The 12943-nt window shown below is 59.2% G+C and overlaps 1 protein-coding gene across 1 annotated transcript; it reads left to right on the forward strand.

The window, feature by feature from the left end:
- Positions 1–5369: 5369 nt before the first annotated feature.
- LOC102386731 lies at positions 5370–12851 on the forward strand. The gene is made up of 10 exons (XM_025195394.1): positions 5370–5491; positions 5897–6226; positions 6743–7042; positions 8150–8449; positions 8841–8957; positions 9184–9558; positions 9793–10089; positions 10236–10568; positions 11762–12115; positions 12630–12851. The coding sequence occupies exons 1-10, from the start codon at positions 5413–5415 to the stop codon at positions 12680–12682; spliced, it is 2538 nt and encodes an 845-aa protein (XP_025051179.1). The 5' UTR covers positions 5370–5412; the 3' UTR covers positions 12683–12851.
- Positions 12852–12943: the final 92 nt, after the last annotated feature.

Here is a 12943-nt window from a genome sequence, read left to right on the forward strand (position 1 = left end):
TGACTGCGCTCCCTGCAGGTGCAGTGGTACTTAGGGGATTGGAAGGTGGCCTGGTACAATCGGGGCAGGATGCAGTAGCCAGGCCTAGCCTGGAGCCAGCCTACTGTTGAAGAAGGAGCTGGAAAGTGGAGACACCTCCCTGTTGATGTCCCATGGGGTCACCATGGCTAAAGGCATGTACTAATAATGTATTCTGTGGCATGGGGCAAAGCAGAAGCAAAGGAACAGTACCCTGCACATGCTTGGTGAGTACCGGAGAGGGGCTCTTTGGGATTTCAGTGGTTGTGCCAGTACTGAGGCTGGATGTGTGTGGAGGCAACACACACTCAGACCTATGCCATGGCAGTCCAAAGTAGCAAGTGAGTGATGCACTTCAGGGTCTCATTGCCATGGCATGCCACGGCAGTCCAAAGTAGCAAGCGAGTGATGCACTTCAGGGTCTCATTGCCATGGTTCTGTCTAACCCTGGCCAGGGGCAGGCCCTTGGCTTCGTCCCAGGAGCAGTGGGAAGCCTCATGATGTGGGTATGTGGTTGGGCATGCAGTCGGGCATTGAGTGCTGGCTTGCTGGCTGGGTCAGAGACAGCCCCCTGCTACCAGACTCATGGGCACCACTGTCCTATCCCCTCTGACCATTCCTGGCCCCCAGCCCCATACGGCCCCAGCAGGGTCAGTTGAGCATCAGGGCTGACACGGGGGCCAGGCCCCACTTGGCCTCAGTAGCACTGTGGCAGCCCTACCTCGTGAGTACTTGCACTCACACTGCCTGGCATCTCGCATGGCTCGGTGACTTTCCTTTCAGCTGCCCTGACAACCTACATCCTGAGGCAACCGGCCGTGGCCAACACCAGGACCTGCCTCCTGTGCCGCTCGTTGTGGGGGTCTACACCAGGAAGGTGGTTCTGGTGTGGCTGAGAGATGGATGGGTCCTTGGGATCTCCACCCACTCCAGGCCTGAGAGAAACTCAAATGGGACCTTCAGCCTCATCCTGACTGACCCTTTCACCCCAGTCCACAGCCAAGCTGGCAGCATCTTTTCTTGCTGCATGTGCCACGAAGCTCTGGGGCAGCCACTGCAGGAGGACGTCCCCATGGATATCCCAGGTGAGAGTCTGCGCTGGGACCTGTGTGCTGCCCTGACTCTGAGCATGGCGGCAGTTCCCTTGTCCCCTCTCTGAGGTAGCACAGAGCTGCACCAGGGCGGTATGCAGGTGGTGTTGAGCTGCAGACCAGCATGGCCTGGGGCTGCATTATCCTGAGAGAATGCGCCTTCCCTCACAGAGGACCTGGAGCACCAAGGAGCAGAGGGATGCCAGCCTGGAGGGGCCTCCTGGGCTGCTGTATCCAGACCCCTGCATTCCTGGTCTATGGCTGGCTGCAGGGATCCTTAGAGAAAACCCTGGCCTATGACTGCAAAAGCAACAGCTGGAGCACAGAGGATGCCAGGCCATGCGCCAGAACTGAGCTCTGCCTGGTTTTCTCCTCCAAGCTGGCAATTAACTGCACATTCACTACACCAAGCATTGGTATGGTCAAGCCCCTCTCTATGGCTTGGCCCATGATGCGTGCCCTGCTAGGAAGTCTTCGACTGCCTCCCAACACTTGTCCACCACAACTTGGCGGAAAATTTTTGTAGAATTCTGTCCCATAGAAAGAAGAAAGCTCCATTGTCTGGTTCACTCCCTCTCATGCAAACAGTCCACCGTGGCCTTTGGCAAGGCCCCCACAGTACCTTCAACAGGGGCTCCTCCACCCTTACAGCCCCAGCACAGGCCTCTGCAACAGTTATCACCACCAGTCCCTGCTGTGAACTTCACAGATAGGAACTAGGCACAGCATCTCCCTGGGCAGCTGCTTGGACTTTCTAGTAGTCCATGTGATAGCAAAATAAAGAAGTGTGGGCAGGTTAACTTCCCCTCACCTATTGCACCCATCTCTCTCCGGCATATGGTCTCCCTCTCTTTACCCCTTCCACTGTCCTTGTAGGGGTTCTTCTAAAGTCTCCCATCCAATCAGGCCTGGTTTCCATTCTCTTGCTGTAGCTCACATCTCCTGTGTTAAGACAAATCATCTGCAGTAAATCAGGGTCAGGAGTTTCCTCTCCCATAACCCTAAACCACATGGGATGCCCTTCCTATGGCCCTGGCCAGGGCCTCTTTCTCCAGAGGACCCAGTTTCCCTGGGAGAACCTCTAGGGTCCCAGACCAAGACCGTGCTAGCCACACCACCTCCTGTAGCGCTCCCGCTGCTCATCCCAGCATCACTAGGGTCCTTCTTTCATGCCCCTCTGCACTGTAGAAATAGTAAGTGGGGGATCTGGCCCCCTTATTCCCCTGGCTGCTCCTCATGGTGTTTTTGTGCATGACACCACAGGGCTTGTTGCCTAGCTCCAGACACCTCTGGCACTCGTCCTGGCACTGGCGAGGCAGCATGATTCCTGGCAGCTGTAGGCAAAGCAGCAAATGAGTAATTCCGCCTCTGGGCTTCCCCAACTCTACTATAGACTAGAGAGTGCCCAGCCGGAGCCTGACCCGGCCGGAGCTGCGAGTGCGAGTGTGCATCCAGCACGGCCCCGGAGAGCCCCCGAGCGAGAGAGAGCTCAGCCTGAGGGCCGCGGGTGAGGAGGGGCCGTGTCCTGGGGTCCCAGCCCCGCTGCAGGGGTGTTGGGTCTGTGTGGTGTGTGAGGGCCCGGGGAGCAGCCCCTGCCAGGCCGCAGCTCCCCTGACGGGGCCTGTCCCTGCCTCTGCCCGTTCCCTTCCCCAGGTCTCCTGCGGCCCCTGGAGTTGTTGGAAATTTCCTGGACTGCAAAGGGATCCATGCTGAGCTGCTGCATCATGGGGCATTTCCCAGGGCAGCTGTGTGTGATCTAGCTGCGGTGGGGCTGGGGAAGTTCATTGCTGAGATCCTGCGGGACACAGAGGAGTACAGGGTGGAGTTTCTATACAGAGCAGCTCATGGGGCCCTGAAGCATCTTCTCCCTGGCCCCCAGTTAATGGCTCAGGCTGGCTCCTTCCCTCCTCCCTGTGCTGCCCCAGGAACAGCTGGACCAAAACCCCTGCATTGCCTGGTATGAACACAACAGACCAAACCATTTTCTCACTTAATGTAGAAAGTCCCAGGGATTGAGGTCACAGGCCAGTGGGCCAAAGGGGACAGGTAAATAGACATTCCTGGTATAACAACATACACTTAAAGGGTAAGTAAAAGTAACAGGTAGTAACAGGTCAGTACTACTGGAGTACGCACATTCAGCACATGTAGAGTATGCACATCCCCATCTCCAGAGCTGCCCGGCCTGGCCCTGGGAGGCTCCAGGTGAGCAGTGCCTTGGGCTGGTGCTCCGCCAGGCCAGGACCACCTCCTCTCCCCACTCATGTGGGACCACGTCCTTTTCCTGCTCCCTGGGGCTCCAGGACCTGCTGCCAGACTCAGTGTCTGCAGGACCCCATGGGGCGGCTCCCTTCTGTTACACACTTGTATCACACCTCCAAGTCACACAAGACATTACACAACACGCACATTACACAGCATTGGCCTTTCTGCCTCACCCACAGCAACATGGAGGGGCAGGAGATTGCAGCCCCCCCCGGGCCAGACTGGAAACTTGAGGGCCCCCTTTGCTCAGGGTGAACACCCTACTCTCTGCCACCAGCCAGGTTCTCCAGCCCCCATGGTCCCTCACGGTGCAGGTTAGACAACTTCCCACTTAGGATGGCCCCCAGGCTTGGGGCCTTTGTACCAGTCAGACCAGCAGAGCTTCCCTGGGGAAGACAGGGACGTGGGGAATGCAGGATTGACAGACGCACACAGTCCATGCGGTCTGCAGGCCAGAAGCCACTGGGCTGAGGGGCTTCTAGAAGGAAGCTGTGGGGGCTTGTGCATGGGCTGGAGGGTGCATCCTGTGCTGGGAGGGGAATATGCAACAGGCTCATCCAGGATTTGAACATAGGACTGCTGCAAAGTAAGTGGGGATCAAGGCCCTAGACCAATGAGCTGCCCACAGCCCCTGCCAGGTGTCTGAGACTCGGTGAATGGCAGGTCCCCACTCGCTGTATCCCAAGGGTGTCCCAGACCCCCCTTCCCCAAGCCACCTGCTCTGCTCCCACCCCCACAGCCCTAGGCCCAGCCAGGCAGTGCTAGACCAGCAGCTGCTCTGTGCCCTATACTCCCAGTTGCACCTTTAGTGTGCAAAAGGTCCTGCGTCCCAATCCTGGACGAGCCCTATTTGCTCCTCTCCCGCAGGGGGGATGGTCACTGTCAAGTTCCCGCAGCCCCACGCTGCCTGCAGGGACCAGACCAGGCCTGGGGTTGTGAGGCGGGGGGCGATTGGGCAAATTTGTGCTTCTTATCTTTGGAGGCAGAATTTATTTTTTTTAAATATGTAGTGTTCCAGGCCAAATCAAATCAAATCAAATCCATGAGTCAGTCCAGACCCATAATTGCCCCTCCAACTGGCAAACTTCCTCCACCCCCACCAGGGGCTGCAGATATTTCACACATCTTTTGGCAGGCATCCTACATGCCATCCCTCATCCTGGCAGGCTCCAGCTGGTGCAGCCCTTTCCTGAGGCGCCTGGGCACTGCTGCGGGCCAGACTGCAGGTCTGTGGAAAGACCAGCTGCAAGACAGCAGCCCGGCTCAGACCACGTGGAGCAAAGTGGGGCTTGTTTGGGATTTCAATGCTGATGCCGGGCCCAGGGAGGGCACCGCTGCTATTCAAGGCACTCACCACCGTTCCCCACCTGCTCATCCACTGCCACGGCCACCTGTGGGAGCTAGTTACCACCACCAGCTGGCACTTGCTGTGTCCCCGAGCCTCTTTGGGCAAGTGTCATTCAGTCCAGGCCTAAAGTGCTGGGGGTACCTACCCCATACAGAGACGGGTGAGGGAGCGGGAAAGGCCTGGACAGGGTCCGGGGGAGGTCTCCCTTCCCCTGCAGCCAGGGGTCCTGGGGCACTAAGACCTGGAGGAGCTGAGGGACTGGACCCCAAAATGCGCACGGCCCCTCCTGCTGTGCACCTTTCCCTGCCCAGGGGCTGCGAGTCTGGGACGTGGGGAGCACTGGGGCCCTGGGAGCAGACCCTGGGCAGGGAGCTGGAGGGGCCGGGATCCCCAGAGCCCCTCAGTCCCAAGCCTGCCCCGGACTCCTGCTACTAGGACAAGGGAGGCCCCGGACTGACACTCCCCCTCCCCTCCCACCTCCCCGCTCCTCAAAACCACTGGGCAGTGCAGAGGGGCCAGGGCTGGTCCTTGCTCAGTTCCCGGTGCATTAAAATTTCCTGACACAGGATGGAGCCTTTTCCTAATTATTCCAACCTGGGCCCTGGCTGCATCCCATGTGAAAGTGAAACTCAGACAGCAATTCCTGGAAATCAATGTTATGCTCATGCAACAAGGACTCTATGAGCACAGATGGGGGTCTGGGATGAGAATCTGGGGCCTTTCCTCCTTCCCGTAGTCGTTCTCCTATCTTCCTTCTTTGCACCAGAGGGTAAGTGCAGCCTTGCTGCTGTCTTGGGGTGGGTTTGGGGGCAGGGCCATGGTGTGCAGCCCAAGACGGGGCAGCCTGGCCAATCATATGGGCCTGAAGCAGAGGAAGGGCATTGGCAGAAATGCCCCAAGCACTGTCCTGGCTGTGGGGAGAGAACGGGGTCCCTGTGCGGGAGGTGCGTGCGGGGTCTGGAGCAGCTGCACCACGGGATGACATCACAGACGCAGCTCAGCGTGTTCATGTGAAATCAAGTCGTTCTCAGGGCGCAGCAGCCGCCTGCCCCCAGGCCAGGGTCTGCCGCACAGCACCAGGTCCCTGCAGCAGCTGGGCCAGTCTTGGTTCATGTTTCTTGCTGTCTGGCCCAGCCCCACGGGGTCTCACGGCTGCTTCCTCTCCCCTGTGCAGGTCCCAAGCTTCAGGTGACCACTGCGCCCTCCTCCTGGGCCCGTCTGGGTTCGGGGGCCCAGCTGCAGTGCCGGTTCACAGTTGGGAGTCCAGTGGCCCTGCGCTCTCTGCGGGTGCAGTGGTATTTAGGGGAGAAGAAGGTGGCCTGGTACGACCAGGGCAGGAGCCAGGTCCAGCCTGGAGCCAGTCTGCCGTCGGAGAAGGAGCTGCAAAGCGGAGATGCCTCCCTGTCGCTGGCCACGGTGACTCCATGGGACAAGGGCATGTACAAGTGTGTTGTGTGGCACAGGGAACATCAACACCGGGGGGAGACCACCCTGCACCTGCTCGGTGAGCATCCGGCTGCGGCAACTAGGATGGCCATGACAGTGGCCATACTGGGGCTGGATGTGCTCAGAGGTGGCACACACAACACACCTCCACCAGAGCAGAGTGATGTGGTTAGTGAACAACACATTTCAGACACCAGCGATATTCTTGCCATGCTCCTGTCTGGGCCGGCCAATGGGCAGGACCTTCGGTATTGCCCCTGGAGCAGTGGCAAGCCTCATGCAGTGGGCATGTGAATGATGCATGTTGAGTGCCAGCTGGGGGATGCAGGGTCTCACACTGTCAGACATGTGTGCAGTGCTGTCCTCTCCCCTCTGACCACCCAAGATCCCCAGACCAACAGAGGTGCAGTGACACCTGCCGGGGCGCGGGGGTGGTCTGTCAATGGAGCAATGGGACTGACGCAGGGCCCGGGGCCCACGTGGTCTCAGTGGTTCAGTGCCAACCCAACTAGCAGGTGGAATGACACATGCCCCACTCTGGGTCACACATGGTACAGTGACTCTTTCCTTCCAGTTGGCCCAAGAGTCTCCATCCCAAGACAGCCAGCTGCGGCCAATGCCAAGACCTCCCTCCTGTGCCACGTGGAGGGGTTCTTCCCCGTGGATGTGGACGTGGCGTGGCTGAGAGACGGGCGGGTCCTGGAGGGCTCCACCCGCTCCAGCCCCCAGAAGAACCTGGATGGGATTTTCAGCCTCACCCTGACCTACGCCTTCACCCCCATCATCAGTGATATCAGCAGCGTCTTCTCCTGCCGCGTCCGCCATGAGGCTCTGGGGCAGTCGCTGAAGGAGGACGTCCGCCTGGACATTGTAGGTGAGAGCCCGTGCCGGGTCCTGCCTGATTCTGGACATGGGAGCAGTTCCCTTGCCCCCTCGCCCAAGGCAGCACAGAGCTGTTCCAAGCCAGCATGTAGGCGGCTCTGAGCTGCAGACCAGCATGGTCGGGGGCTGCATTAGCCAGGGGGAATGGGGGAATGCTCCTTCCCTCCCAGTACAGCTGGAGCACCAAGGAGCAGAGGGATGCAGGCCTGGAGGGGATTTCCAGGCTGCTGCATCCAGGCCTCTGCATTCCCGGTGCATGGCTGACTGCAGGGATCCCCAGCACCCCAGAGCATCCCCAGCATCTGGCCTGAGCCTAACCTGAAAATATTTTTTCTGACCTGAACCCGATCCATTTTTCAGGTCACCTATGGTCCTCGCAGGTAGCCGACACAAACCAGGACTGTCTCAGAGCCTCCCTCTTTCTCCTCACGTCCAGTCAGCCCCACTTTCAACAAAGCAGTTCCAAACTCTTATCTTCACCTGGGGACAACACCCGCCCTTACGATGAATCCTAAACCCAGGAGAGGCAGTCTCCATGCCCTGTGCCCGTGCCCACACTGCCCTCTGCCCTGGTGAGAAGTGCATGGAGATGTGCTATTTAGGAGCTATTGACAAGCATCACTTACAATGCAGACTGCCCATGCGGAGCCCCCAGAGTGCCCCTGGCACTGCCGGCTACAATCCAGCTTGGTCAGCACCATCCTCACAGCTCTCCCTGCCTTAAACCCAAACTGTGCTGGGTCTCTGCAGCCAGGGAACCAGGGAAGTTCAAGCCCCTTTTCATGCACTGGACATCACAGCTTTATTAGTCTCAGTGAGAGTCACTAGCTGTCGTGCTGTGGGGCCAGGCTGCATCTCAGCTGGGCACTGCCCTCCTCAGCCCCCAGCACCTCTCCAGAAACTCCTGTAGGGAACAGAAAGCTCTCTGGCCTCGAGTGATATCCACATCCCCTTGTCTGACCTACCCTGGATGTGCAGCTTGGTGGTGGGAAAGCCTGGTACACCTGGTACAGGGGTGCAGTAAGAGTCCAACCTAGTGAGGGCACTTGCACATGGCCCACCCTAGGTGCTGCACAGCGCACTGACTCTTTACTTCCAGCTGCCCCAAAGATTTCCATCCCGAGACAACCAGTCACGGTTGATGTGGAGACCTCCCTCCTGTGCCACGTGGCAGGGTTCTTCCCCAGTGACGTGGACGTGGCGTGGCTGAGAGACGGGCAGGTCCTGAAGGGCTCCACCCGCTCCAGCCCCCAGAAGAACCTGGATGGGACGTTCAGCCTCACCTTGACCTACACCTTCACCCCTGCCCGTGGTGATGCTGGACGCGTGTTTTCCTGCTGTGTCCACCATGCGGCTCTGGAGCAGTCGCTACAGGAGGATGTTTCCTTGGTCATTCTAGGTGAGCGCGCATATCAGGTCCTGCCTGCTGCCCTAACTCTGGGCACAGAGCCTGTTCCCTTGCCCCTCCCCGCGGTGTCACAGAGCTGCTCCAGGTCAGACTGTAAGCTGTGTGAGCTGCAGAGCAGCATGGTGTGGGGCCGCATTAAGCAGCGGGAACACTCCTTCCCTCCCAGAGGAGCTGGAGCACCAAGGAGCAGAGGGACACAGGCCTTGAGGGGCCTCCTGGGCTGCTGCATCCAGGCTGCTGTACTCCCAGTGCATGGCCAGGCTCAAGGATCCCCGGCATCCCAGAGCAACCCCTCACCCCTAACTGCGAGGGCAGCATCTGGGGCAGAGAGGATGCCAGGTCACATGCTACAGCTAAGCTCTGCCTGGATTTCTCTTTTCAGTACACACCACAGAGGTGGATGAAATCAGTACCCTGATCGAACCCATCCTGGGGATCCTGGTTGTAATGGTAGCCGCAGTCGCTACAATCCTTTCCTGCTGTACAAATAGGAGCAAAGGTAGAGTGGGAAGATGCTGTTGGGATGCAGACTCAACAAGGGAGGGATGGGCCAGGGAGGGTTGAGGGCAACTGATACCCAGGGGTGGAGTGGTCTTTCCCAGACCAACACTCCTGCTGCCCAGGCAGTCTTCAATCTCAGGGATGCGACTCTGGGCTCAGATTGGAAGCATCTCCCATCAATCCCAGGCTGACTCATGTCCTTTATGTTCATTACTCTGACCCAGGCTGGGCAGTCCCTTATTCCTTCTCCGAGGTGCAGGTGCCAGAGCGGTGCCTGCTGGGCCAGGAGGTGATCCTGCACTGCTCCATGCAGGGGACGTTCCCCGAGGATGTGGCCGTGACATGGGAGAGAATCTGCAGCGAGGACAGGACAGTGCCTGAGAGCGCTAGGAACCAAGAGAGCCCCGAGCACCAGCCGCTGCTCCCCGCCCTCCCCCCGGGCTGGAGAGTGACAATGCAGAGAGCTGGGACCTGCCTCACGTCCTCCCTGACCTTCACCCCCACAGTGCAGGATGACGGGGTGCGGGTCCGGTGCTGCTTCCTCCATGAGATTGAATGTATCAGAGAGGAGCGAGTTTCTCCAGAGATCCAGGTGTGGGGTGAGTGTCCTCCACCCCTAAGCCCATATCCAGAGGGGGCAGTGCCTGCTGCATAGAGGAATGGGGTGGAGGATGCGCCAGCTCCTACCAGTGCTGCAGTGGTGGGACAGGTCTCACAAAGCCCTCACTGCATTGCCCCAACCCCATCCAACTCCCAGAAGGGCCCAACCATCCTTTCGCCCCAAACAGGATACTGGTAGTCCTTTGCACTAACACCCCACACTGTCTCCCCAGCCCGGCCGCAGGTGTCTGAGATCCAGGTGTTGCCAGAGTGGGACCCCCGCGACAAGGTGCCGTTTGCTGTCCAGCTCCACAACTTCTACCCCAGGGAGGTGCCCCCGATCCAGTGGGGCTGGGACGGGGCCGGGAGCTGGAGGGAAGACCCCGCGCAGATAGACAGGAACGCGGACGGCACGTTCACCGCGACGAGCGTCTGGAGAGTGCCCAGCCGGAGCCTGACCCGGCCGGAGCTGCGAGTGCGAGGGTGCTTGGGGCTTGGGGCAGCGGGTCACACCAGCCTGAGGGCCGCGGGTGAGGAGGGGCCGTGTCCTGGGGTCCCAGCCCCGCTGCAGGGGTGTGGGGTCTGTGTGGTGTGTGAGGGGCCGGGGAGCAGCCCCTGCCAGGCTGTGGGTCCCCTGACGGGGCCTGTCCCTGCCTCTGCCTCTTCCCTTCCCCAGGTCTCCTGCGGCCCCCGGATGTGTCCGAAATCTCCCAGCCCAAGTCCATGGCCACGGGGAAGGGAGTCACCCTAAGCTGCCGCATTGCGGGGCATTTCCCGGGGGAGCTGAGCGTGACTTGGCTGCGGAGGGGCAAGGGGGAGGACACTGCTGTGATCCTGCGCGACTCAGCTGAGTGCAGGGTGGAGCCCGGCACGGCCGTCCTGGCACGGGACGGGAAGAGCTTCCAGCAGGAGACCAGACTCACCCGCTGGACATCCAGGGACCAGGGGTCAGAGTACATCTGCCATGTTGAACACCTCACCCTGGAGACCCCCATCGAGAGGAGCAGTGGTAAGCGGTGGGGGACGGGACAGGCCCAGCAGCTGATCTGGGCCAAGGAGCCTTTTCACAGGCCCCACTTTGGTTCTGGTTGTGGTGGGTCCATAGGGGAGCAGACCTGCCTGTCACCTGACTGAGCCCACAGGGACTGTGACCCCATGGCACTGCCTGACACCTCGCAATAGGACATCCCGAAGGGTGTCTGCAACAGGAGGTGCCAGGGCTGAACTGTGTGGTTGAGGGGAGCCCATGGTAGAGGCTTTTGCATTGCTGGGCTCAGGCTGGCCAGGGCAGTGGGCGAGCATGCGTTGGGTGTGAGGGTACAAGGTCTGCATGCTGACATGCTGCTCCCTCCTGTAGTTGTTTGCAGATGCCCCCTCAGGCTGAGCTTGCAGCCACTGGTTCTCCTCCACAGCAACTATTTCTGGGCCATTTGGGAACACCCACCCACACACCCTGGGCAGACAGGGGGAGGCAACAAGTGGTCTCAGTCCCAGGGACTGTGGGGAACAAGGTGTTCTGTCAAGGCCCAGAGTTCCTAGCAGTGATGTGTCAGGGGACTCTCCTGAGCCCAGACTGTCTTCCCCAGCTCCAAGCCATCTCCTGTCTGGAGAGTAGATATACTGGAGGGTGGGGCTAGGATACACTGGAGTAGATACACTGGAGGGTAGAGCTAGGATTCACAGTGACTTAGACAAGTTGGAGGTTTGGGCCAAAAGAAATCTCATGAGGGTCAACAAGAACAAGTTCAAAGTCCTGCACTTAGGATGGAGCAATCCCCTGCACCGGTGCAGGCTGGGGGTGACGGGCTGGGCAGCAGCTCTGCAGAAAAGGACCTGGGGGTGATGGGACAAGAAGACGAATATGAGCCAGCAGTGTGCCCTTGATGGCAAGAAGGCTGATGGCATCCTGGGCTGCACTGGTAGGTGTGATGTCTTGGTGGTCCATAGGGGAGCAGAACCACCTGTCACCCAGCCCAGCCCAGAGGGTCTGTGACCCCATGGCACTGTGTGACCACTTACAACAGGCCCTCCCAGAGGCTGTCTGCAACAGTTGGTGCCCGGGGCCATACTAGCTGGGTGATGGGAGCCCACAATAGATGCTGCCAGGAGCTGGGCTAAGACTGGCCAGGGCAGCAGGTGAGCATGTGCCAAGCACTTGGAGACAGGGGAGGCTTGCTGACATGCCGTTTCCACCTGTTGCAGGTTGCCATCCACCCCCTCCAGACCTGGGGGAGGTCTTCCATCCACAGGCCCCAGTCTCTGGAGAGCCAATGTCCCTGAAGGGCCTTCTATCACAGTTGTACCCCAGGCAGCTAGCAATGACCTGGCTGCAAAAGAGAGAAAGAAGGAAGGAGCCCAGGCCACTGGAGAGCTCACCCCCACCACAACACAGGACCCACACCCCCAGCCGTGTGCCGGACAGGAAGTCCTACAGTGTAGACTCTGAGCTGAGCCTCCCCACGGTGGGGCCCGAGGATGGTGTGACTGATTACCAATGTCATGTGGAGCACGAGGCCCTGAAAAAGCCAAAGTCCAGCAGGGAGCTGCAGCTCAAAGGTAGGAGTTTGCAGGCCAGGAAATGCAGGCCAGGGCCAGGATGGTGGCATGCAGGGGCTGTGGTGCTCTGCCCAGGTGTGTTGCCCTGTCTGAGCAGATGTCCCCTTGGGTTGAGCTTCCTGCCACTGGTTTTCAGGTGCAAGGGATGATTACTGGTTTGAGGACATCCCCTCTGGTCATCCAGGACAGGGAAAGGCACCGGCACTCTGAGTCCAAAGGGCCATGGGGAGCATGGGCTCCCATCATGGCCCGGAGTCGCATGTGGTGACATGTGACAGGGGTTGCTCTCAGCCCCAGGCTGAGTCCCGTATCTCCAATCCCTTCTCACAGCCATTAACCCCATGTGCCAAGGAGCAGGCTTCAGCCCAGTGCCTGACTCCTTCCATCCCCTAGCAGGTTGGTGCAGCCTACAGCCCTGTCTGGCCCATGAGGATCCCCAGAGGTTCTGGTTCTGCTGGGTGAACAGGCCTGTGCACCCTGGATGGAAAATCACAGGCTTGTTCTTATTTTCTAGCCAATAAGAGCCCACCAGAGCATCAAACAAGTGAGGATGGAGGAGGCAGCTGAGGAAAGAGGCAGCATCACCAGCACCATGTCTCTTGTTCCAACTCAAGGCAGTGCCCACAGGCTGACTGGGCTGGGCTGGGCAGGGCAGGGCAGTGGTATTGTAGCCCTGTGGGGTCAGGCCATCTCTCAGGATCTCAATATTGCACTTAGACAGGAGGGTGTGACACAATTGCACATATACAAACACACAAATCAATTAGGTGCATACACACACACACTACCAGCTCAGGCACATACACATCCAAACCAGCCTAGGCACAT

The sequence above is a fragment of the Alligator sinensis genome, unplaced genomic scaffold (genome assembly GCF_000455745.1).
Source record: "Alligator sinensis unplaced genomic scaffold, ASM45574v1 scaffold1839_1, whole genome shotgun sequence".
NCBI lineage: Eukaryota > Metazoa > Chordata > Crocodylia > Alligatoridae > Alligator > Alligator sinensis.

Coding starts and splice junctions, on each gene's coding strand:
- LOC102386731 (XM_025195394.1), top strand. CDS start 5,413: ATGGGGGTCTGGGATGAGAATCTGGGGCCTTTCCTCCTTCCCGTAGTC. Junction 6,227..6,742: donor GACCACCCTGCACCTGCTCG/GTGAGCATCCGG, acceptor CTTTCCTTCCAG/TTGGCCCAAGAGTCTCCATC. Junction 12,116..12,629: donor CAGGGAGCTGCAGCTCAAAG/GTAGGAGTTTGC, acceptor CTTATTTTCTAG/CCAATAAGAGCCCACCAGAG.